Here is a 25,949-nt window from a genome sequence, read left to right as displayed (position 1 = left end):
AAAAACCCAACACAGCCAAAAACAAAAATTATCTTACAGGAAGTTTCCCGGAAAAAAAAAATAAAATGAAGACTGCACAGGTGGTTTGCATGAGAATTTCTTTCTCATAGGAGAAAAATTGCAATATCCATTACTAGTTAATATTTATTCCGCCCAATACTATGCAGCCGTTAAAAAATAATTAAAATACAAAAAGGAGTTGCAGGATGAGGGCGATTATTTTTAAAAATTGAAGCCCTAGGCATTAAATGATTGTAAACAAATAACCAATAGCCAGATTATTAGTTATACAGTAGGTTTCAAGCCTGGCTGCGCTTAGAATCACTTGGAGAGCTTTTAAACATATGCCCAACTCCAAACCACAAGAATCTAGATAATTTTAATGTGCAGCCAGGGTGAGAACTACGGATATACAAGTAGAGAAACTGGGTAGGTTTTTGGCCTCATTTTTTTAGTGTTTCTTGAAATTTTCTATGAGGAACACAGGTTTTTAAACTGAAACAAAACAAACCCCACTGCATTTAAATAAAGAGCTGACATACAAGGAAAGGAGTAAATTTAGTCATGGCTTTAAGCATCCTTAGAAACTGCTGAAAATATCTGTAGACATTTTGGCTCGCAAAAAAAAAAAAAAAAAAGGAAGGCTTAAAAGGAATGGCTGGCTTTTAGGGACAGTGCTCTATCACTGCAGGACTTCTCTGGAGGGCATTCCAAACTATCTCAGCAGCTCCCTCCCCTGTGCACCATAGAATCTCCAGAATACTTCCATTATGACAACTAGGAAATGGTACTGTAATTAAATTTAGGGTTTCTCCACAAAATATTTTTTTTCCTGCAAAATAACTTTGTCCTTGAGACGTGATCTGCATGATGAAAATATTCGGCAAGGAAGTGAGTTAACTCCAAAGGTGAAAACGTACTGTAGTGATAATAAGCCATGGTGAGGCGCCCTTGGCCTAAGAGGCACTTGTCAAATGGCTGTAGCTCCCCAGCCACGTGTTCTCCTCCCCACCTCAGCCTCCTAGTCTTCTGCACAAGTTTCTCCACTACTTTTTATTCATACACATTTTTAATAAAAATCTCAGAGCCTTCCTTTTGCAAACTTTGGTTCCTGGGGTCTGTATTTAAAAAATAAATAAACTGGGCTTAAAATTTTTTTTCAAATATAAAATTGTGCCAGAGACTACTTTTTTGGGCTATATTTCACATGGCATTGGATGGCTAGGACAGTCTCTACTGATTTGAAGCTGAGAGAATATGGGGCAGTTAGCTAGCCCCAGGCATCAAGTTCATCTTGGGCCACCTACCTTTCTAACCAGAATTCTTCCTTGCTCCTCTTCATCTGTTTGTCTGGTGTGCAGTTGTCCTACAGTTTTCTCCGTGACCCTTACCTGTAGTGGTCTGAGCAGGGTTCCAAAATCACTTTTCCCTCCTTTGTCCCAAAGCCCTCATTCCATCAGTGAAGTGGTAATGGAATGGTCCCTTCTGTACATCAAAAGCATTCTGTCTTAAAACTTTTCTCTATCACTTGGCACTTCATGTCTTGAATTAGTTCATGGTTTGGAATCCCAGCTTCACCACATGCTGTGACTCTGACCAAGTCACTCAACCTCTCCCAGGAAATAAAGAGTTGTTGATATTTCAGCTGCTGCTGTCCCACCGAAACGAGCCTCTGTGCCTAGAAATCCTCCAGAATCCAAGTGAAAGAGAAGGCTCACCTGATGTTCATATTTTATGAACCAGAGACATTTTAATGCTCTATACAAAAACAAAGCTATATATCAAATATCAGAACTCAAAGGCTTAAAAATTAAATCACATGTATTTATACTTAAGAAATCACATTAACTAAAATGGTCACAATTATCCCTGAAATGGAGACAGGCCTGGAGATTCTGGATTGCTTCAGTCAGTTTGGCTCTCAGTCTTCAGAGCATTCTCACCAAACACCTGCATCCTCGTAGAGGCCCATCGGTCATGCTCAATCCACAGTTTGTTACTCTAAAAATACTAGTCTACATACAGCTTTGCTTTGTAGTAGGAGGGGACCCAAGTTGCACCCTAAAGAATACTCAGTATAGAGGAAGCACACAGTGAGAATGAAGGGCATTTCAGACAGAAAGGAGAGATTGAACTCTGATATGATAACATATCCAAGAGTGTTTATCCACAGTCATTGATCCACAAGCCCGATTCTGTGAGACAGGATTATTAAGGGGAGGGCGAATTACGAGGACCAACAGGCAATAAAAGAGTAGTGTAGATTAAGCCTGACGGAGAAAGACTTGCAATACTCTCCTACAGGATTTTGGGGTATATCCAGCAGGCAGTGGGGAGTCAAAGGATTATTAACAATGGGATGGGTTTTATAAAGAGATTTAGGGGAAACTCAGGTTAACGTCCAACTTGTTGAGTTAAAGTAGCTGTGAGACATCCACGTGTGTGGGGTTAAGTAGCAAGTGGCTAGATATGCACAGAGGTCTGAGGGATGGATAAAATAATTAAAAGACAGGGATCAGTCACTCACTCAACGCTCATTGCATGGCTTCTCTGTGTCCTAAGGCACAGATGGAAGCTAGGATGCAGCCATGAATGAGACACACAGCCTCTGCCTCTCGGATCTTACAACTGAACTGGAGAGAGAGATTAAACAGCCACTAGACAGTCATTTCAATGCTACAGAAGAGAAGCAGAGGGTATCTGAGCACTTAGAAGAAGCTGACCTAGCATGAGGGGCTGTGGAAAGCTTCCCTGTGCAAGTGATGCTTGAACCAAACTCTGAAGGATGGAGAGGACTTACCTATGTGGGGTGGAACACAGGGTTCCAGGTGGAGAAAACAGCAGTTCAAAGGTATGAGGCAGCAAGGAGGAAGCGGGGAAATGGATGGAAGGTGGAACACATGAAGGCATCAAGGGCACAGAGACATCCAGGTAAGACTTGAGAATGGCTTACGGAGTCAAAGAGGAGATCAGACTGACTGCAGAAAACAATCTGGGTAAATAAGGTGAAACAGAGGACAAGACCACATACAGGCAATTCTTGACTAAGTCAAGAAATTGAGGCTTAACACCAGCATCAAGCTGACAGTGGAGAAGGTAGGGTGTAATCACCAAGAGAAACACAGGATGAAAACAGTACACAAATGGAGCTGGACGTCCATGTTTTGGTAACGGTTCAGGAAAACGTTTTTTTCAGAAAACAGTGATCTTTAAAAATAAAAAAGTCAAATTATTTACAAGTATCAAGTAAGCATAGTTAAATCTTAGAAAAATAATATATATGTATATATATATATATACAAAACAAATTGGACAAATACAACCAATGACAAAAATAATGCAAAATGGTAACCATTAGTACAATGCTATAAATGCTCACAGCTCTTTTCAAACTCTACTGTAAAGCAGTCCTTGTTTTTTTAATCTTCCTGATGTCAAAAGTATACAAATTTAGTTAAAGTTGACTCCATTACAAGTGATACTTTTATTGGTTCATTACGAAGATTAAATTCACGGTGCACCACTCTGTTATTCACCTGTAAGATAAAAGCACAAACTGTCCAAAAGAATGTAAAGCCCTCAGCAAAAGCCTCTTAGTAAAGCCCACAGAAGGAGACGGCAGAATTCTCTGACTGCACCAGGAAAACAATGCAGACACCACCCACCAAGTGCTTGAAGGCATCGAGTGGCTGCGTGCACAGACCCGGGTTCAAGTCAACTTGCCCCTGGGTAACATCAGGCAAGATAGTAACCTCCTCTGAGCCTTGGTAACTCATGGCATATGAAAGCATTGGATTATGTTTTGTCCAAAGTATCCAATAGCTCTATTAATTCCAGTGCTGCTTGTAACCTTACTATCTGCTGCCTCACTAAGCTCTAAGTGCCTTTAATGCAAAGGTCGCATCATGCTCACTTTTGGACTTTCTTGCCAGTATCTACTTAGCAAGTGCTTTAAAAATGAACAGTGTTGGGACTTCCCTGGCGGTCCAGTGGTTAAGACTCCACGCTTCCACTGCAGGGGTGCGGGTTCCATCCCTGGTCGGGGAATTAAGATCCCACATTTCAAAAAAAAAAAAAAAAAGAATGCTGTTCATACCATATGACCCAGCAATTCGACTCCTGAGTACATACCCGAAAAACACAAAAACACTAATTTGAAAAGATACATGCACCCCAATGTTCGTAGCAGCATTATTTACAATTGCCAAGGTATGGAAACAACCTAAGTGTCCATCAACAGATGAATGGTAAAGAAGATGTGATACACACACACACACACACACATATACACACAATGGAATACTACTCAGCCATAAAAAAGAATGAAGTTCTGCCATTTGCAGCAACATGGATAGACTTGGAGGGTATTATGCTAAGTGAAATAAGTCAGAGAAAGACAAATACTATATGATATCACTTATATTTGGAATCTAAAAAAACACAACAAGTAAAACAAAACAAGTAAATTAAAAAATAAGGAAGCAGACTCACAGATATAGAGAACAAACTAGTGGTTACCATGGGGAGAGGGAAGGGTGCAGGGGTAATGTAGGCGTGGGGGGAGAAGGGTTATTATGGGATTATATGAAAACATGTGTGAAACTTTTGAAAATTGTAAAGCACTATAGAATTTAAAGAATCTTTCATTCAGTTAAAAAATATCGGCTTTCAATTTTAAAACAATGAATGCTGTTCAATAAAGACTTAATGAACACCAGTCGGCAAAACAACTTTCACTTAGCATTAACTAAAATGGATTTCTACTTACGGTAGGTTAAATCTGTCTCTATTATTACATTTTATTGAGACGCTGACGAGAAACTATTTCTTAAAAAGAGAAATTGAGCAATACAAGAGATTTGGAAATATGGTTAGAATGACTGTCAAAATGGTCTATACTCCTTCCATTTAACATTTTTCCCCCAAGAGCTTACCTTAAAATGAGATGAACACCTCAACATAATAAAGGCCGTATATGACAAACCCACAGCCAACATCATTCTCAATGGTGAAAAACTGAAACCATTTCTTCTAAGATCAGGAAAAAGACAAGGTTGCCCACTCTCACCGCTATTATTCAACATAGTTTTGAAAGTTTGAGCCACAGCAATCAGAGAAGAAAAAGAAATAAAAGGAATCCAAACTGGAAAAGAAGTAAAACTGTCACTGCTTGCAGATGACATCATACTATACATAGAGAATCCTAAACATGCTACCAGAAAACTACTAGGGCTAATCAGTGAATCTGGTAAAGGAGCAGGATACAAAATTAATGCACAGAAATCTCTGGCATTCCTATATACTAAGGATGAAAAATCTGAAAGAGAAATTAAGGAAACATTCCCATTTACCACTGCAACAAAAAGAATAAAATACCTAGGAATAAACCTACCTAAGGAGACAAAACACCTGTATGCAGAAAACTATAAGACACTGATGAAAGAAATTAAAGACAATACAAACAGATGGAGAGCTATACAGTGTTCTTGGATCGGAAGAATCAACATTGTGAAAATGACTATACTACCCAAAGCATCTACAGATTCAATGCAATCTCTATCAAACTACCAATGGCATTTTTCACAGAACTAGAACAAAAAATTTCACAATTTGTATGGAAACACAAAAGACTCCAAATAGCCAAAGCAATCTTGAGAAAGAAAAATGGAGTTGGAGGAATCAGGCGCCCTGACTTCAGACTATACTACAAAGCTACAGTAATCAAGACAGTATGGTACTGGCACAAAAATAGAAATATAGATCAATGGAACAGGATAGAAAGCCCAGAGGTAAATTCACGCACATATGGTCACCTTATCTTTGATAAAGGAGGCAAGAATATACAATGGAGAAAAGACAGCCTCTTCAATAAGTGGTGCTGGGAAAACTGGACAGCTACATTTAAAAGAATGAAATTAGAACACTTTCTAACACCATATACAAAAATAAACTCAAAATGGATTAAAGACCTAAAGGTAAGACCAGACACTATAAAACTCTTAGATGAAAACATAGGCAGAACACTATGACATAAGTCACAGCAAGGTCATTTCTGACCCACCTCCTAGAGAAATGGAAATAAAAACAAAAATAGGGCTTCCCTGGTGGCACAGTGGTTGAGAGTCCACCTGCCAATGCAGGAGACAAGGGTTCGTGCCTGGGTCTGGGAAGATCCCACGTGCCGTGGAGAGGCTAGGCCCGTGAGCCATGGCCGCTGAGCCTGCGCGTCTGGAGCCTGTGCTCCACAGCGGGAGAGGCCACAACAGTGATAGGCCTGCATACCGCAACAACAACAACAACAACAACAAAATAAAAAATAAATAAACAAATGAGACCTAATGAAACTTAAAATCTTTGGCACAGCAAAGGAAACCGTAAACAAGATGAAAAGACAACCCTCAGATGGGAGAAAATATTTCTAAATGAAGCAACTGACAAAGAATTAATCTCCAAAATATACAAGCAGCTCATGCAGCTCAATATCAAAAAAATAAACCCAATCCAAAAATGGGCAGAACACCTAAATAGACATTTCTCTAAAGAAGACATACAGATTGCCAACAAACACATGAAAGGATGCTCAACATCACTGATCATTAGAGAAATGCAAATCGAAACTACAGTGAGGTATCACCTCACAGCGGTCAGAATGGCCATCATCAAAAAGTCTACAAACAATACATGCTGGAGAGGGTGTGGAGAAAAGGGAACCTTCTTGCACTGTTGGTGGGAATGTAAATTGATACAGCCACTACGGAGAACAGCATGGAGGTTCCTTAAAAAACTAAAAATAGAACTACCATATGACCCAGCAATCTCACTACAGGGCATATACCCTGAGAAAACCATAATTCAAAAACGGACATGTACCACAATGTTCACTGAAGCACTATTTACATTAGCCAGGACACGGAAGCAACGTAAGTGTCCATCGACAGATGAATGGATAAAGAAGATGTGGCACATATATACAATGGAGTATTACTCAGCCATAAAAAGAAACAAAATTGAGTTATCTGTAGTAGGTGGATGGACCTAGAGTCTGTCATACAGAGTGAAGTAAGTCAGAAAGAGAAAAACAAATACTGTATGCTAACACATGTATATGGAATCGAAAAAAAAAAAGTTCTCATGAACCTAGGGGCAGGACAGGAATAAAGACGCAGACGAAGAGAATGGACTTGAGGACACGGGGAGGGGTAAGGGTAAGCTGGGACGAAGTGAGAGAGTGGCATGGACATATATACACTACTAAATGTAAACTAGATAGCTAGTGGGAAGCAGCTGCATAGCACAGGGAGATCAGCTCTGTGCTTTGTGACCACCTCGAGGGGTGGGATGGGGAGGGTGGGGGGGAGATGCAAGAGGGAGGGGATATGGGGATATATGTATACATATAGCTGATTCACTTTGTTATACAGCAGAAACTAACACAACATTGTAAAGCAATTATACACAAATAAAGATGTTAAAAAATAAAAATGAGGTGAAAAGGAGTTTTGAAAGCTGTTAAGCATCATATGTAAAGCATTAAACAATTTTTTAAAAGAAATAAAAATAGCTACCATAACTTGGGGAGATAAGGAGTAAGTAATCCTATATAACTGTGGTTAAGGCATGAGCTCTAGAAGTGCTCTGCCTGGGTTGGAAAGCCAAGGCTGCTTTCCATCTGTAATAGGAGATGGGAATCCCAGTACCTGCCTGAGAGCTGTTGGAAGACTCAATGTATTAATATCTGTGAAGCGCAGGGAACAGCAACTGGAGAGCAAGCAGAACTTCAAAGCTCACCTAAAATCCAACTCACTCACGTACCAATGAATAAAGTGTCACTATCAGTTTCCCTTCGCACCTGGCTCGGCCATGACTTCTGCGACAGTCCTCTTAATGCACCATCAGCCTGTTGTTTCCAAACAACTTCTCACCATCTCTCACGCTTTCTCAGGCTTAAATCAATCTTCTCATGAAAATGTTCTCATCAAGTGCATTAGCTTTAGACAGAATGGAGCACATGTTCACTTGGAATTTACTTACTTTGGTGAAGAAGTCAGCAATGTGCCACTTATTTCCATATTGTTTAAAGACTTCGGTCATTGCTTTGATCATCACAGAGCCGGTGCGGGGGTCCCGTAAAGCCACATGATCTACAAAGGAAAAAAGTCATTTCATCCATTTTCCTCCTCTAACTTACGGCAAACTTGTTCTTTGACCCATAGTTAAAACCTGGAAAATGGCTTTGAATCGAGAATATAGAAACACTTGCATTAAGATACAATCACAGAGAACTCATGTGACCAATAGCACATAACCTCTCAAGAGGACATTCTTTTTATATGCATTTTTAAAATACAACTTTTCAAATATACAAAAAAGTAGAAAGCAAAGTTTAACAACCCCCCATATAATCATCCCTCAGATCCAAGAGTTATCATTTTGTCATATTTGCTTTATTTATTCCTTTTCTATTTTTTTTATTGCTGACTTTTGCTCTAGCATTTTAAGCTAAATCGCCCTAAATACAACCATATGGAATTTATTTGGTGGTATTCAAGAGTTTACTGAAATTATCTTTATTATTAGGCTGAAAAACATGAAATATGTCTATATAGTATGGAAGTTCAATGGGAATATTAAGATTGCACGCTCTCATAGTAAACCTGGGCTGGGACAGAAAAAACATGGAACATCTTTCAACCTCAGGGTAGACAAAAGTTTCTTACGACACAAAAATCATAAGCCATAGAAGAAAAAAAGATGATGAATTGGACTTAAAATCTAAAACTTTTGTTTTTTGGCAGGCGAGAATTCTACCACTGAACCATCAATGCTTATAAAAGTTTTGCTTTTTGAAAGACATCATTAAGAAAATGAAAAGCCTGTCACAGATTGGGAGAAAGTATTTGTAACTCGTACCAGAGAAAGGACTTGTATTCAGAATATATACAGCTTAATAAGAAAACAAACAACCCAATACAACATTGGGCAAAAGAAGATACATGATGGCCAATATGCACATGAATAGATGGTCAAAAAAACTGAAAGGTGATGGTCATACAAATTGATAAAAAAATATTTTTTTCATTCTTTTTTTTTTTTTGGCTGCGCTGTGCGAGCGGCTCATGGGATCTTAGTTCCTCGACCAGGGATTGAACCCAGGCCCTCGGCAGTGAGAGCACAGAGTCTTAACCACTGGACCGCCAGGGAATTCCCTCATTCTTAAATAACCACAATTACTAATCAGATGTGTGCCCCTTTTGGACACTGCATGACTTCTCAACCTAGGATACCACCATGGTATTTGCTTTTTAGCTCAGCGAACCTCCAAAACCTAGATACCACCAAAATATGATATCAAAAAGAACACAGCACGATCTAATTTTTGGAACCATACCTCACCTGAGCTGGTGGTTCACAGAATTAAGTATAGCTGTGTGACTTCACTGTGGCCCCCTGATCTGGAGACTGCAGCACTAGGGTGTATACCCAGAAGTGAAATTGCTGGGTCGTGGAATAAACAAACTTTCTAGGTATCACACATTGCTCTCCAAAGAGGCATTATAACTTGCTCTCATCAATGGTATATGGAAGTACCCGTTGCCCCCCATCCCCACACATATTTGGTACTGCCTCATCCAATCAGGTATGACCCAAGGGAATTCCCTGGTGGTTCAGTGGTTAGGACTCCGAGCTTCCACTTCAGGGGCCACAAGTTTGATCCCTGGTCGGGGAACTAAGATCCCACATGCCGCATGGCATGGCCAAAATAAAAAATAAATCAATTGAAAATTTAAAAAAATATTTGCAGCCAATTAAGCCGACTGTGCTCTTTTCCCCATGGGGGCCCGGTGCACAATGGCTGCAAACAGCAGCCTCCTTGGTAGTGTATGCGGCCTGTTGCCTGTATGGGTTGCCCTAAGGCATCTTGGAGACAGCCCTTTCCAGTGGACATTAACGACTGGCATGCTGTCCCCAGTCCAGGCTCCTGACGGGTACGCGCAGTGCCTTTGGAAAGCCCCAAGGTGCAGAGGCCAGGGTCCACATTGGCCAAGTCACAATGTCCATCCACACCAAGCTGCAGAACAAGGAGCATGTGATTGAGGCCCTCCACAGGGCCAAGGTCAAGTTCCCTGGCTGCCAGAAGATCCACATCTCCAAGAAGTGGCGATTTACTAAGTTTAATGCAGGTGAATTTGAAAACATGGTGGCAGAAAAGCAGCTCATCCCGGATGGCTGTGGGGTCATATACATCCCTAACTGCGGCCCTCTGGACAAATGGCGGGCCCTGCACTCACGAGAGCCTTGCTGTCCCCTCCTTACTCGTGCCCACCAATAAATCCTACTTTCCTGTCAAAAAAAAAAAAAATTAAAAATTAAAAGATCTGGGATCATGCAAAAAAAAATGGATGATCCAAAAGATTCATTTTATCACATATTCCAAGTTTTCCACTTTGGGCACTTTGGGTTTTAAATATCCCTCCAGGTATAAATCTTAATTCTTGATTAAAGCAAAAGTTTAATACTATTTTCGGCTGATAGGAATGAATGGAAATCCCCAAGGCATGCCATTCCTCCAAACAAGGAAGCTGAAACTTGAGCTAGAAGCAGAAAGCAAACGGGAAAACCAGAGTTGCGCTTGTGTCTAAGGGTAAATGTCAAGTCTGGAAGGTGTACCTGGGAGATAGGGAGATGAATTTAAGATCCTGCATTAACCATGTGACCCTGAGCAGAGCTACAGAGGTCCACGTGCGGGTGGTAATCCTCTCTAAAGGAAAGCATAACTGAATTATGCCCCCAGGAGTATCACAGATTAAGATTCAATAAATGAGCTAAGAGTTCAGACACACAAAGAAACAAACCCCCATGAGTGACAAGCAACAGAACGACCACAAGAGTGATCCCCAAAGACTTTAGATATTGAAAGTATAAGGTAAAAAATATAAAATAACTGTGCATGAAATGTTTAAAGAAATAAATGATGGAATCACAAGGAAGAACAAGCAAAGACACTGTTACATCATCGGCCAGATTTGGGTGTAAAGTGAACTTACCACCCATAAATCTTCCTTAAATGAATTTCTAAAGGATATACTTCATGAAGAAAGAAAATGGTCTGAGATTCAGGACAGATAGAGAAGAAAATGGTAAACACATGCATAAATATAAACAAACATACACTGTATAAAATATTACAGAAGTGTTCTAACTTGTGGGGTTTTAAAAAAGGAATAGGCATTACCTAACATAGTGCTTGTCACCCTAGAACATGCCAACCTATCTGATGAAAATGTGTTGGGTTAATGTCCTAATTTAGAAGAAAATTAGGGTGGAAGGAGAAGGAGTGTAAGAATACATAAATAATTTCATATAAATAAAGATACAAAAAATAAAAGTTAGAAGTAAATGTTGAACAATAGCACTTAAGTGTGGAAGGTGATGAGAATTAGTGTTCTAAGGTTCTGTGTATCACCAGGGAGTAAAAATAAGCTTACTTACTTATAATATTTCACAGGGAACCAGGAGAAGAAGAGATGCGAAACACATATCTTCCAAGTCAGTAGAGGGATAAAATGTAAGAATAACAAACTAAACTCACAATCAATCAAAAACAAGAGCAATAAAACTACCATAATATTGTACACACCAACTATACTTCAATTTTTTAAAAAAAAGAGCAATAAAGGAGGGGAGAAAAGCAAATAAAAGTAAATAGCACAAAGTAAAATGGTAAAAATGTAAATATATCAATAGTCACAATAAAGATACATTGTCCTAACTCACCAGTAAGAAGATTGATATTAGACTGGATTAAAAAACAAAATCCAGTTATATTCTGTTTAAAGGACACCTAAAACATAAGGCCCAGAAAGGTTAATAGAAAAAGGTCTGAAGGAGATATACCAGGCAAATATGGGCCAAAAGAATACTGGGGTATCTATATTAATATCAGAGAAAAACTAATACCGAAAAAAGCACTATTTGGGATAGTAGGTTCACTAAACAATGATTAAAATATTTATTTCACCACAAAGTGTAACAATTCTAAAATCATATGCCTCTACTAAAGTTGCCTCAAAATACATAAAGAAAAGAAAAATAGATAATAGAACTACAGAAGAAACTGACATATCCACTAAGATAACATGACATAGTAACACATTATCTCAGTTATTGGCAGGTCAAGCAAACAAATTACTAAATATATCTGCTTGACCTTTAGTAGAGACTTGGAACAACACAACTGAGCTCAATTAATAGAAATATATAGAACCTTGTATTCAAGAAGTGAACACATATTCTTAAGCACATATAGAATACTCATGATAGATCAATAGCCATTAAAAAATGTACTACAGGGCTTCCCTGGTGGCGCAGTGGTTGAGAGTCCGCTTGCCAATGCAAGGGACACAGGTTCGTGCCCCAGTCCGGGAGGATCCCACATGCCGCAGAGCGGCTGGGCCCGTGAGCCATGGCCGCTGAGCCTGTGCGTCCGGAGCCTGTGCTCCTAAACGGCAGAGGCCACAACAGTGAGAGGCCCGCGTATCGCAAAAAAAAATTTACTACAGATCAAGACATAAATCAAGTCTCAACCGATTTCAGATTGGTATAGTTGATATTCTTTCTCAAGAATAAACTAGACATCAATAATAAAAGGATAAATAATAATAATAATAAAAGGATAAATTTTAAAATTTCAATACCAGAAAAATTTAGAGGCATATTTCTAAATAACTAATGGGTATCTTGGAACTGAAGGATAAAAATGTTACATATTAAAATATAAAAGATACAGTGAAAGCAGTAATTAGAGGGGAATTATAGGTTTAAAAATGCTTATTTTTTTTAAAAAGGTAGAAAATAATGACCCAAGTACCTAACTGAAAAAGCTGGGAAATTAAGAGTAGAATAAACCCTTAAAAAATGGAGAAAAATGGAAATATGAGGCAAATGAATGAAATCAAAAACAAACATAATAATAGAGAGGATTAACAAAACTAAAAATGGGTTCTTAACTAAATAAATAAACGACTGGCAAGACTGATCAAGAAAAACAAGAAAGCCAGAAATATGAGAGGTAAACAAGGGAACATAACTACAGATAGAGAGCCCACGTGATTAAAGATACAAGAAACCCTACAACAAGAAATAAGAAAATAAACTTGGGCTTCCCTGGTGGCGCAGTGGTTGAGAATCTGCCTGCCAAGCCCTGGTCTGGGAAGGTCCCACATGCCGTGGAGCAGCTAGGCCCGTGAGCCATGGCCGCTGAGCCTGCGCGTCCAGAGCCTGTGCTCCGCAACAAGAGAGGCCGCGACAGTGAGAGGCCCGCGCACCACGATGAGATGAAGAGTGGCCCCTGCTCCCCGCAACTAGAGAAAGCCCTCACATAGCAACGAAGGCCCAACACAGCCAAAAGTAAATAAATGAAATTTAAAAAAAAAAAGAAAAGAAACTTGCTTTTCTCCCGTTGAGAAGCCAGTTTTCCCATCACTTACTAAACGGTCCATCCTTTCACCATTGATTAGCAATGGCTAATCAATGTCATGTGTCTCATTTCCCTATATATTTGGGTCTACCTCTACATTCTTTATTCTATCCCAATGATCTGTTTGTCTATGTACCGGATGATAGAGTTTTTGTTATTGCTTTCTACTAAGTATTCATATCTTAGATGACACATTTTCTCAAATATCTGCATAGCTCACGCTCTCATGGCCTTCAATTCTACACAATAATCACCTTCTCAGTGGAAACATCTCTACACATCTCTTTTTAAAACCACAGTCTCGGGACTTCCCTGGTGGCGCAGTGGTTAAGAATCCACCTGCCAATGCAGGAGACATGGGTTAGATCCCTGGTCCAGGAAGATCCCACCTGCCTCGGAGTAATTAAGCCCGTGCGCATGCACCACAACTACTGAGCCTGAGCTCCAGAGCCCGTGAGCCACAACTACTGGAGCCTGCACACCCTAGAGCCAGTGCTCCACAAGTGAAGCCACAGCAATAAGAAGCCCACGCACCGCAACAGAGTAGCCCCTGCTTGCCACAACTAGAGAAAGCCTGTGCTTAGCAACGAAGATCCAATGCAGCCAAAAAAAAAAAACAAAAAAAAAATTATAATCTCCACTTCTACCCCTCAATACTCTCTCTCCCCGGTTCCTGCATTACTTTTCTCCATAGCACTTATCACCATCTAACATTTTATTTGGTAAACTTTTCACTGAAGGGTAACCATCATACAGAAAAGTATGCAAAGCATAAGGGTATATAATAGCTCAATAAATTTTCCTAAAATGAACACACCCCCATACCTGGCACCCTCATCAAGAAACACGATGATGCCAGTACTCCAGAAGTCCCCTCTTGCTGCTCTGGTCATAACCACTCCAAACACTGTGCACCCTGAGGACAAGCAGCACCCGGACTTCTACCATCCACCATAGATTAGTTTTGCCTGTTTTTGAACTTCATAGACATGGAATCATAAAGCAACCCAGGATCTGTTTTCTGTATGTGCTTACTGTCATCTCCTCCCCTAGAACATAAGCTCCATGGAGGCAGAGATTTTTAGTTCTTGTGTTCAATACTGAATCTCTAGTGCTCAACAGAAGTAGCCAGCATATAGTCATGAAATTCATTCATTCAGCAAAATTGGAGCTCAAGATTCCTCGTCTTGACCCTTAACTGTTCCATAATAATTTTGTGATTAGTTTGTCAAATTCCATGAAAAAACACGTAGAATTCAATTTACAAATTCATTTGGGGAAAAAAAAGGCCATCTCCATGGTATTGAAAATCTCCACCATGAGCATGGTATTTCCCACCATTGATTCAGGTCTTTCTTTATGCCTTTCCGGAATGTTCTCTCATTTTCTCTAATAAAGTTCTTGCTCATCTTTCGTTAGTCATTCCTAGACATCATTCACTAAAGCAAGAAAAAATAACATGGTATCTTTTTTGTTTTCTATTATATGTGTAAGTGATTACTGCTAGATATTCAAAACTATTGATTTCTACAATATTGATCCTTACATCTTTCCTTATCTTAATGAATTAGCTAGGACTACCCATGCCATGTCAAACAGTAGGAGTGAGAGTGGGCATGCTTGTCTTACATCTAACTTTTAAAAAAATTTACAGCTTTATTAAAGTATGATTGATCATTGACAAGCATCTGCATATATATATATTTTTGGCAGCACCACGCGGCATGTGGGATCTCAGTTCCCTGACCAGGGATTGAACCCATGACCCCTGCATTGGAAGCATGGATTCTTAACCACTGGACCACCAAGGAAGTCCTGCACATATTTTAAGCAAACAATTTAATAAGTTTTGACATATGTATACTTCCGTGAAACCATCACAACCAAGATAATGAATCCAATCAGCCCTCTCCAATGTCCTCATGCCCCTCTGTAATCCTTCCTTCCCTCTCCACTCCCATCTCCAAACACAACTGATTTGCTCTCTTATAGACTGGTTTGCATTTTCTAGAATTTTATATGCATGGAACCACACAGTATCTGCTTTATTCTGTCTGACTTCTTTCAGTCAGCAGGATTATTCTGAGCTTCATCTATGCTGTAGCATGCATCAGGAGCTCATTTCTTTTATTGCTGAGTAGTATTCCATGTATGATATACCACGATTTGTTTATTCTTTCACCTGTTGGTCATTTGGGTTGTTTCCAGTCTTTGACTATTTCAAATAAACCTGCTTGCACTTGCTATGCTACAAGTGTCTATCAGGACATATGCTTTCTTTCTTTTTTTTTTTTAATACTTATTTATTTATTATATATTTATTTATTTTTGGCTGTGCCAGGTCTCAGTTTTGGCACTCAGGATCTTTGTTGCAGCATGCAGGCTTCTTAGTTGTGGCATGCACGCAGGATCTCGTTCCCCGACTAGGGATCGAACCCGGGCCCCCTGCATTGGGAGCACGGAGTCTTAACTGCTGGACCACCAGGGAAGTCCCAGGACATATGCTTTCATCTCTCTTGGATGAATAAAGTTACATCTAACTTTAATGGGGATATTTTCATTTTATATTATTGTCCTTAGTTTCCTCTGCTTCCATTTCTTCCCTAACATTTTATCTTGAATTGCATATATATATATATATATATATACACACACACACACACACACACATACGTGTGTATATGTGTATATACACACACATAAGCTATTTTAATCCTTTTTGGAGAAAATCAAGATAAAAACAGCTAAATAAATGCCCTTGACCATTTATTTCTATCTTCTCTACATTTTCCTGTTTCCCTTTCACAACTGAATCAAGTTCACCCCTTCAGCACACAAGATTCTTTTGGATTTTAACTTATTAGTATTAATAGTATAGTAATAATAAGAATAATAATGTAATCAGCATAATATATTAGTAATAATATTAATTTCTTTTTTACCTTATTATGCCAGTTATTATGATAAGCACAATACCTGCACTACATAATTTAATTTATATAACATCCCAATGACACAAGTATATTTTATCATTCTTCTTTTGCATAAAGAAACTGACATATCTAGAGGCTAAGAAATATTGAAGGTCTCAAAGACAGCAAGTGGCAGAGCTGGCTTTGGACCAAGATCTTTTTCACATGAGAGCCGATGATCTTATTTACTATGTGATACTTTGCTAAAAGGATGGCATCTTCCTGGAAGAGATGAACAGTCAGATGCAAACCTGCCATCTCTGAAAGTGGAACAGTTGAAGATGGATAGGTTAATGAAAATTTCTCCTTATGTACATCAATCTGTAAAGCACAGATAATATTTTTTAAAAAGATTTTCAGTAATTCCCTGGCAGTATAGTGGTTAGGACTCAGCACTCTCACTGCCGAGGACCCAGGTTCAATCCCTAGTCGGGGAACTAAGATCCCATGAGCCACGTGGCACAGCTAAAAAAAAAATAAAAAGATTTTCAAAATCATTAGGAATAAGCTAAACCCTCTGGACGAATGTGTATCTCACTGTCATCAAGCCTCACTGTCTTACCTGCCTGGGTGGGATAGATGATGAAATAATCACTGAATGTAGGCAGCCTCTTCTTCTCTGATCCATCATCCGAGTCCATGGGTTCATCATCCGTTTCAACACCACTGTCTCTTCTCTCTATTTTTTGAGGAATGAAAATGCAAACTATGATAATACACCACTGACACCGGTAATCTTTTTTTTTTTTTGACACCAGTAATCTTTAATAAAAGTCACAACAAGCTTGTATCTCCATAAGAGAGAGAAATATCCACCAAAGTTAACATAAATCAGATATTAGTCCCACAAGCCACCTGGAATCACATGAACGGTGGGACATCCCCTGGAAATCGCCCACCTCTCTCCCAGAATTTGAGGTTCCCCAACCCACCTCATGAATTTAAAGACTTAGACCCTTCCTCAGCCTAAATTAACTATCCTATCCCAGGAAAGCTTTCCCTTCATTCTTTCCTCCCAGCTCAAAGTCCCTACTATACTATGTAACTAAAGTTACATCAGCTAAGCGTCCGCTAATGTAAAATAATTTTTTAAAACTCAGTTTTCTTTCCTCAATCATCAATATGAGAATTTCCTAGAAACAGAACTATTACAAAGAGGTCTCCACTTACCTCCTCTGCAGGCCTGGATTATAAAGATTTTTGGTTTCTCTTGAAGTGCTGGACAATTTTTATTGTTAAACATTTCAAAAATGCCTTCCAGGCTGACTTTTTCACCATCTTTCATTTTGATAAAGCCTTCTTCTCCGTGGGACATAAGAGCAACAAGGCAACAGCCAATGTCATCTTTAATTTCATTTAGTCCATCTCGAAATGATGTTATTTTTCCAAGTAACTCCTGTAAAATAGGAAAACATATTAAAAAGAACTGCAAGTAGGAAAACCCAGAAATCCCAGAGATGGCTCCTTTACAAGGTGATCCAATGAGACGACAAATATGAAAATACCTGCATCTCTAACAGAGTCAGTATAACTTGTCAATTCCCTTTTGATTGCTTTCGGAATTCATATGATTTCTTCTTGTACCACTGGTGGTTCTTGTTTGACAAAATTAGGGTATTTCTGATTCTCTACCACAAAATATAACAGAATTATAGCTCCCCAAAGGGTTAATGTATTTCAATGCTATATTATTAACTTACTTTAATATATAAAATTATCTTATAAAATTAATACCCTCAATAAGCTAGAAATGGAAGGGAATGGAGGAGTCTACCCAATCATATCTACTTGCCAGAATCTATCAGGAGACGTCATCAGAATCAATCCCACTAAAAAGAGAAGACAGGAATGGCTGTTCTCACTAGCCTCATACATGTTGTAACAAAGATCCTAGCCATTTCAATAAAGTAAAGTAAAAAATTAGATGAAGTTTAAACATTGGAAACAAACTCATTACTTACAGATAATATGACTATCTAGAAATATAATCAACTTACAGATAATATGACTATCTAGAAATATAATCAACTAAAAACTACTAGAACTAGAGATCAGCAAGTTGACCAGATACAAAGTTAATTTACCAAGATCTATAGCTCCCCAATTACCCAGGAATAATAATTTAAACCGCATAATGGAAAAGGGATCCATTCATGGTCATAAAAAAAGTAAAACAATACGTAGGAATAAACCTAACAAGAAATGCACATTGCCTAAGTGAAGAAAATTATTTAAAAAAAAACTTTAGTGAAGAGGCAACATAAACTATGACATACCGATGTTTCTGAGATGACTCAATACTATTAATTTGCCAGTTAACTCTAAATTAATCTCAATTCAATGTCATGTCAATTAAAATCTCAAAGGATTTCTGTGAAACTTAACCAGATGGTTCTCAAGGTCACAGAGAACAGATGCTCAGGAACAGCAAAGTGCTCAAGAATAGCAAAGAACATTCAGAAGTTTAAAAAAAAAAAAAAGCAAAAAAACCATAAAAAACAATGAATCCCCCATAGGATAGGTCCTATCAGACATCCAAAGGTACTATAAAATCATGGTGAACAAAACACTGATATACCAGCTTAAGAATAAACAAATGTATGAATAGAATATTTTAGAATATAGAAATTGATCCAAATATATATATATAGGGATTTAGTTTATGATAAGAATGGAATTCAAATATGTCGGGAAAGGATGTATCATCAACAAAATGAGATGACTGGCTTGGAAATAAAGTTAGACCTCCCACCTCACTGTTCCAAAAAATGTAATTCCAGTGAGTAGGCTAACCTTAAACTATAAAAATGTTACAGAAAAATAATTTTCAAAAATTTTATGTTGGGAAATCATGGGGTTTAATCAAGACATAAAAGCCAAGAAGGCAACAAACAGAAAGACTGATGAGTTTACTCACAAAAACTAAGACTTCCAGGGGAGTTCCCTCGTGGTCTAGTGGTTAGGATTTGGCGCTTTCATTGCTGTGGCCTGGGTTCCATCCCTGGTCAGGGAACTGAGATCCCACAAGCCGCATGGTGCGGCCAAAATAAATAATTTAATAAATAAATAAAAAAGACTTGCAATGCCACGGAGCAACTAAGCCCACGTGCCGCAACTACTGAGCCCACGCGCCACAACTACTGAAGCCTACGTGCTCTAGGGCCTGTGCTTTGCAACAAGAGAAGCCACCGCGATGAGAAGCACGTGCACTGCAACGAAGAGTAGCCCCCGCTTGCCACAACTAGAGAAAGCCCATGCGCAGCAACGAAGACCTAACACAGCTAAAAATAAAAAAATAAAATAAATAAATTTAAAAAAAATTAAAAAGACTTCCATTTGACTTAAGATAACAAAAAGTCAAAAGGCAAGTAACAAGGCAGGAGAAAAATATTTGCACTCTATTTTGTCTAAAATTCAGGAAAAAGAACTACAGAATAAGAAAAATAAAATCCAGTGTGGTCCAGTGGTTAGGACTCCATGCTCTCAATGCAGGGCCCGGGTTCGACTGCTGATTGGGGAACTAAGATCCTGCAAGCCACATGGCACAGACAAAACAAAAAGGAAAAAGAAAATCCAGTAAGAAAAAGGGCAAACAGGTAATTCAAATAATTCACAGAAGGACACAAATGGCCAGAAGATGTTCAACCAAACTAATAATCAGGAAAATGAAACAGTGAAATAATTTTACCAGTAAAGTTGCTAAATATTTACAAATAAATGTTGACAAGATGTAGAGAAAGAGGCCACTTCTGGACCTTTGGGAGAATAAACCAGAAGAACACTGGCAATTATCTGTAATCTGAATGGAAAGGACTGGATTAAAAAAATCACATAATATTGGAAGAGATTCTGGTACAATCCTTGGGAAACATGAAGGAGTCTGTTTTTAGCTTTGAAATAATAAAATCAAAATTTATTGAGCACTTACTATAAGCCAGCTACTATTCTGAGAACTTTTACATAACACAGCTCATTTCATCCTCACCATAGCCCTACAAGATAAATTACTATCACCCCCCCACCACCATTTTAGAGATAAGAAAGTAGTCAATTAATTTAAGACAGAATTTCTAGAACTCTTGCACTATTATTTTGTGTCAGGTAATCTTTGCCTTGGGGGCCGTCCTGTGCACTGTAGGGTGTTCAGTAGCATCCTGGCTCTACCTCAGCAACTACACAAGATGCCAATAGCACCCTCCAGTGGTGACAACCAAAAATGTCTCCAGACATTGTCAAATGTCCTCTGGGGGGACAAAAATCACCCTCAGTTGAGAACCAGATTTAAGGTAACAACTAGTAAGAGACGAGATTCCACCGGTCAGTGTGTGCTGCTTTCCTAGCCCTTCTGCTATGCTGTTCCTTGATATTCACTAGCAGTGCCTCCTGGGGTCTATGAAGGACTTTCCTCTGTTATTATCCCCAAACATGAGCAGGGCTGGGCCAGGACTCAGCTGGGGTCAGAGAAGTCAAAATGCAGTTCCCACCCACCACCACCACCACTCTTCCACCTCATTTTCTTGTGTCCTCGAGTTAAATCACAATGCAATTCTGCCCAGGGCTCTCAGCAACTCCTCTCTCCACCCCTCCCATGGTTCTAAGCAAGTCCCACCAGGATCTTCCAAAGCCCCTGGGCTCCAATGCTGCTGGGATTCCTCTGGCCTGGCTGCTTGATGACCTCTCAAAGCTGTCCCCTTGGTCTTCCTGTTCCCAAATGCTCTGGACCTTGCCTACTCTGGACTCACAGCATGTCCTTGGGCCTCCTTGCCCAACTCACTTTTACACCTTCTTGGATTCCCTTCCCTCTTCAAATGCAGGGACCCAAGAGGTCCCTGCTTGACTAGAAGTGAAGCTGGAGTATCATCACACACTTAACATGACAAAAGCATCTGTATACAACAGGTAAGCTGGGTAAGAATTTCATCAGGACATACACATCCATTGCTCAGCAGGCCCTGGTTCTAACCAGGTAATAAAACCCAATTTTTTTAAAAAGGAAGGAAAATTATAATATCCAAGCTACAATTTTTCTTCTTCTTTTCATTTTTTTTTTGGCTGTGCCGCAAGGCATGTGGGATCTTTGTTTCCCAACCAGAGATCAAACCTGCGCCCCTTCAGTGGAGGCACGGAGTCTTAATCACTGGACCGCCAGGGAAGTCCCGAGCCACAAATTTTCATTTTTGTTTTTAACTTGGTACCATTTTGTCGGGATCGATGCACAACGTATTTTCGAACTGGCACTGGCCAAGCCAGTCCTCCATCAGTAGGACATCCTGGTGAGCGCCCAGCCTGTCTCTCGTCACACACATGAGGAAGGCCTTCCGCCTGCCACTCAGGTCATAACGGTCCTGTTTTCAAGGAAAGCCAAGAAACAATATTTAAACCAAACCAAATCCAAATACACCTTATATGTGAAATGAGTTTCTTCTGGAGTTAATGATGACGTTTCCCAGCTCAGAGCAGGGGCACAACACTGATTTCCTCTCTCATCATGACTTCATTTATAATTTTTTCAAATACCTTTCTCAAACTAGGACGAATAGGCCAATCTCATTTTTAAATTCCTATACATAGCCAGAACTGCCCGTTTAAGGAAAATGGTAAATGACAACACAGGGCTGCAGTTATCAAAATCCAGAATGTGGGACATTCTACAGGACAAATAACCTGGTTTCGTCAACAAACAAGAGAAGAGGTCAAAGGGAGAGGTATCATAAATTAAGCCTCTTAAGAGACAAACCATCAAGTGTAACTGTGTAGACCTTGCGTGAGTCGGACCCTGACTCAATCCAACTGTAAAAGGCATAAGAGCCAGCCAAGGACATCTGAAGGCTGACTGCCAATGAGGAATTTGTTTCTAGGTAGAATAATGGTATCATGGCTATGTTTGGAAAAAGTCTTTCTCAGAAATATATACTCAAGTATTGTATGTATGAAAGTGATATGGTAGCTGGGGAATTTGCTTCAAAATAATGGAGGGGGGGCGGGGGGAGGAGCAGATGAAACAAGATTGGCCACGTTGCTAATTGTTGAATCAGGGCAAAGAGTAGGTTGGGCTGGAGTCTGGAGATTCATTTTTCTCTTCTCTCTACTTTAGCTTATGTTTTAAATGTCCTTAATAAAACAAGCAAAAAAAGGCCGGAAGCCAGCAATTTATGTAGTTTCGAGAGGCCACACAGCCTGCAATGCCTTCGTCTGTAAAATGCAGATACTAACAGTGCTTACCTCATTTGGTTAATGCGTGCAAAGTGGTTTTATCTGGCTAATGTTTTGCTTTTCCTATTTATAACGGAAAGCAGGAAGATCTGACCGCTTGAGACAATGACACAGATACCCACCTCCAATCCAACAGAAGCAGCACAAAAAAATGTTCAAATGGTGACTAAATACTATCTTAAAGAGTCCAGATATTTACCAATTCACCTTCCACACAGTCATAGCTTCTCTTTGGAATCTTTCGTGGAATCACTGAATGAATTTTCATGAAAAGACAAAACAGAAAAGAACATATTTTTTCTTTTTCCTCTTCTTAATCATGATCTGCTGTCATTCCTGTTAACAGGAAGCACCTCCCAAGGAAATCAGTTGCCTCTTATGTTTTAAAACAGGTTTCTAGGATTCTGAAAACCCTCTCCCAAACTCATAAGGATGAAAACTTAACAGAACTCCCTTAGGCCCCAGTCAGATTCAGGGGCAGGGAGAGCCAGGCCAGAGATGAAAAGGAGAAGCACCAATGAACATTAGTGTATATGCACCTCCAGAAAAGGAGACCAAGACATCAATAAAGAGAAAAATGAAGTTAAAGGAACTAGACCCTATTTAATTTTTTAATTAAACAAACTCTTAGCATTCAATTCAAATATTTTTGGAGTGCCTACAGTGTGTAGTCATGATACCGGGTAGTTTGGTTGATTCTGAAAAACAAAAAAGGCCAGTTTACCAACTGCAAGAGACTCACAGTTTAAAGGGGTGATAACAAAAGTGTGATACATTAACCACTAAGCCTGGAGAGACATTATGATAAGTGCTGTGCAGATGCAGTCAAGGGAGAATCAAAGGCTTCGTGGGGCCAGTATTCTGCCTACAGGCCATGTTTTGAGGTCGTTTACAGTTGTCACCCATTAGGAATCTAAAAGTCAGCAAAGCAACATACCTCAAAACTCAACCAGATCTTTATTGGCATATAATTGCTTTATAATGTTGTGTTCATTTCTGCTGTATAACAAAGTGAATCAGCTATACGTATACATATATCCCCTCCCTCTTGCGTCTCCCTCCCACCCTCCCTATCCCACCCCTCTAGGTGGTCACAAATCCCCAAGCTGATCTCCCTGTGCGATGCAGCTGCTTCCCACTAGCTATCTATTTTACGTTTGGTAGTGTATATCAATGCTACTCTCTCACTTCGTCCCAGCTTACCCTTCCCCTCCGCGTGATTTTTCTCAAATTTTTGGAGAGCTATTAGCCAGGAATTTGGTGTAATGACTCATTACGTTATTCCTTAAAAAATGTTAAATGTGTGTGTAGAGTTAAGTAGCGGTCGTACTTTTGATTTAATAAAAAGGAAAAAAAAACCCCAAAACTCAACCAGATCATAAGCATGCGATGGCAGAGACCAGCAACAGTGTATTTTAGTGTCTACCTCAGTGTGCCCAGTAGAAGTGCTTTCTCTTTCTTTCTCATTCTCTCTTTCTCTATGTACACAAACTCGCTCACATATTATACACACATACATTTATTAAACTTACGAGGGGAAACCCTAACCGCCCCCAACTTGTTACATTTCTTGATCTTAAGCCACATCTTCCCAGATTTATGGCAAATGTTCTAATGGTGGATTCCAACACGGGGTTTCTCACTGCATCATCTAAAAACCTCCTCCATCATAATCACTTGGAGGTAATTGTTAAAAATGCATCTCAGGCCTGCTGAGTCAATCTGATTTCTCAACCCACCCCAGAATGAACTGGTAGACCCTGATGGCTACTCTTGGACTGGTCACTTCGATTCCGTGCCTGGGAACTGTCTCTCTCCTGCCTTCTTATCCCCCGGTCCCCACTTCCCGCCGCGCGTTCACTGGTCCCTCGACCCCCGCATCCTCCTTGCTCCACTTCCCCCACCCCACCCTACTGAAGCTCGGTCCACCGCCGCTCACCTGTGCCCCAGGCCTAACCCGGCGCTCTCCTAGGACACCCCCCTCCCCGCCAGTCCCCCTTCCCTCCAGTCAGTAGCCCCTCCCCCTGCCCAGGAATCCCGGTCAGTCCTCCCTCCGCCAATCCGGGAATCCCCGGGCGGTAGGGCCAAACCCAGCGGTCACCAAGCACCCCCTCCGGTCCCCCCAACCCTGGGAATCTCCGCGCGCTCACCCGGGCCGTCAGCGGCGGCGCTCTGCCAGCGCGGCAGCAGGTCAGCGCGGGGCAGCTGCTCCAGCACCTGGACGAGGACGCGCTTGGCGGCGGCCGGTGGGTAGTACTGCTTGGCGAGGAGCCTGGCCAGCCCCGACGGGCTGCGGCCCTCCAGCTCCAGCTTCACCTGGCTCACGCGCGGCTCCACCTTCTTGAGGTGGTCGCGGAAGCTGCGCAGCTCCTGCGAGGACAGAAGGTCCAGGGTCTCCTGCAAGCGGCTCTGCAGCTCCTCCATGGCCGGCGGGATCTTCGGAGACCCCGAGCGCCCGCCGATTCCCGGGCTCCCCTCCATTGTCACCCAATGATGCTGAAGCGACCGGGCGGGAGGGACCAATCTGAGCCCGGCGCGCCTCACACGCCTCCCGCTTCTCCTCTTTGTTTTGAAAACTGGAGGCGTTTCCGCTCGTCCTCTTAAGCCCGGAGATCTCTGGACGCCGTCTGCCTGCAAGGTCCCGCCTTCCGTCCTCTCGGGCCCGAGGTCCGCCCCCGCCCCGGAGCCACGCCCCGCACCCTGGAGGCCCCGCTCCGCCCACAAGAGCTCCTTCTTTAACCCCTGGAGCCTGGGTTAGCAGAGCCGAGTGGTGCCCGCTCTGCAGGTCTACTCCGAGGTGCTCTGCCTTGGCACGCGTTACGATCACCAGGAGGACTTTTGAAACTACTCATGCCCAGGTCACAACCTGAACTGATTACATTAGAACGTCTGGGTGGCCGACCAAGGCATCAGTGGTTTTTAAAGCTCCCTGATGATTCCAGTGTGCAGCCAAGTTTGAGAACCACTGACCTTAGAGTGTTTACCAGCTACCTAAGCCAGTAGTTCCCAAGGAGCAGGGAAGAACTTGGAAGGTGAAAGAACACCTACAGATTATGGCATTGAGCCAGTTTTTTTTAGAGAGGACATGGTGACAAAAGCTGATATTTGAGAATTTGAAGGCAGCAAGGAGGTGGAAGTGCACACTGCTCAGCCTGGAGGCGTGGAAGGAGCACTGCTTTGGAGAGCAGATCTCAGCTTTGCAACCCCCCAGAGTCCTATTGCTAGGCTCCCTGACTTGATTGGGCCCTCAGGAAGTGATGACTCACTTTAACCGTGGTTTGCCTGAA

At 40.7% G+C, this 25,949-nt stretch overlaps 1 protein-coding gene across 1 annotated transcript; it reads right to left on the bottom strand.

Annotated features, from left to right (window-relative positions):
- Positions 1–3,403: 3,403 nt before the first annotated feature.
- On the bottom strand, positions 3,404–25,268 carry CASP14 (caspase 14). Its single transcript, XM_082848769.1, has 7 exons — positions 24,813–25,268; positions 22,862–22,914; positions 21,645–21,794; positions 17,620–17,845; positions 17,012–17,128; positions 8,032–8,141; positions 3,404–3,536 (listed from the first exon to the last, which is right to left on the bottom strand). Exons 1-7 carry the CDS (start codon positions 25,141–25,143, stop codon positions 3,435–3,437), a joined length of 1,089 nt encoding a protein of 362 aa, XP_082704895.1. The 5' UTR covers positions 25,144–25,268; the 3' UTR covers positions 3,404–3,434.
- Positions 25,269–25,949: the final 681 nt, after the last annotated feature.

This window comes from Leucopleurus acutus, assembly GCF_964270905.1.
Source record: "Leucopleurus acutus genome assembly, chromosome: 10".
In the NCBI taxonomy this organism is placed as follows: domain Eukaryota; kingdom Metazoa; phylum Chordata; class Mammalia; order Artiodactyla; family Delphinidae; genus Leucopleurus; species Leucopleurus acutus.
The sequence above is the reverse complement of the archived record's forward strand: the minus strand, read 5'-3'. Positions and strand labels throughout refer to the sequence as shown.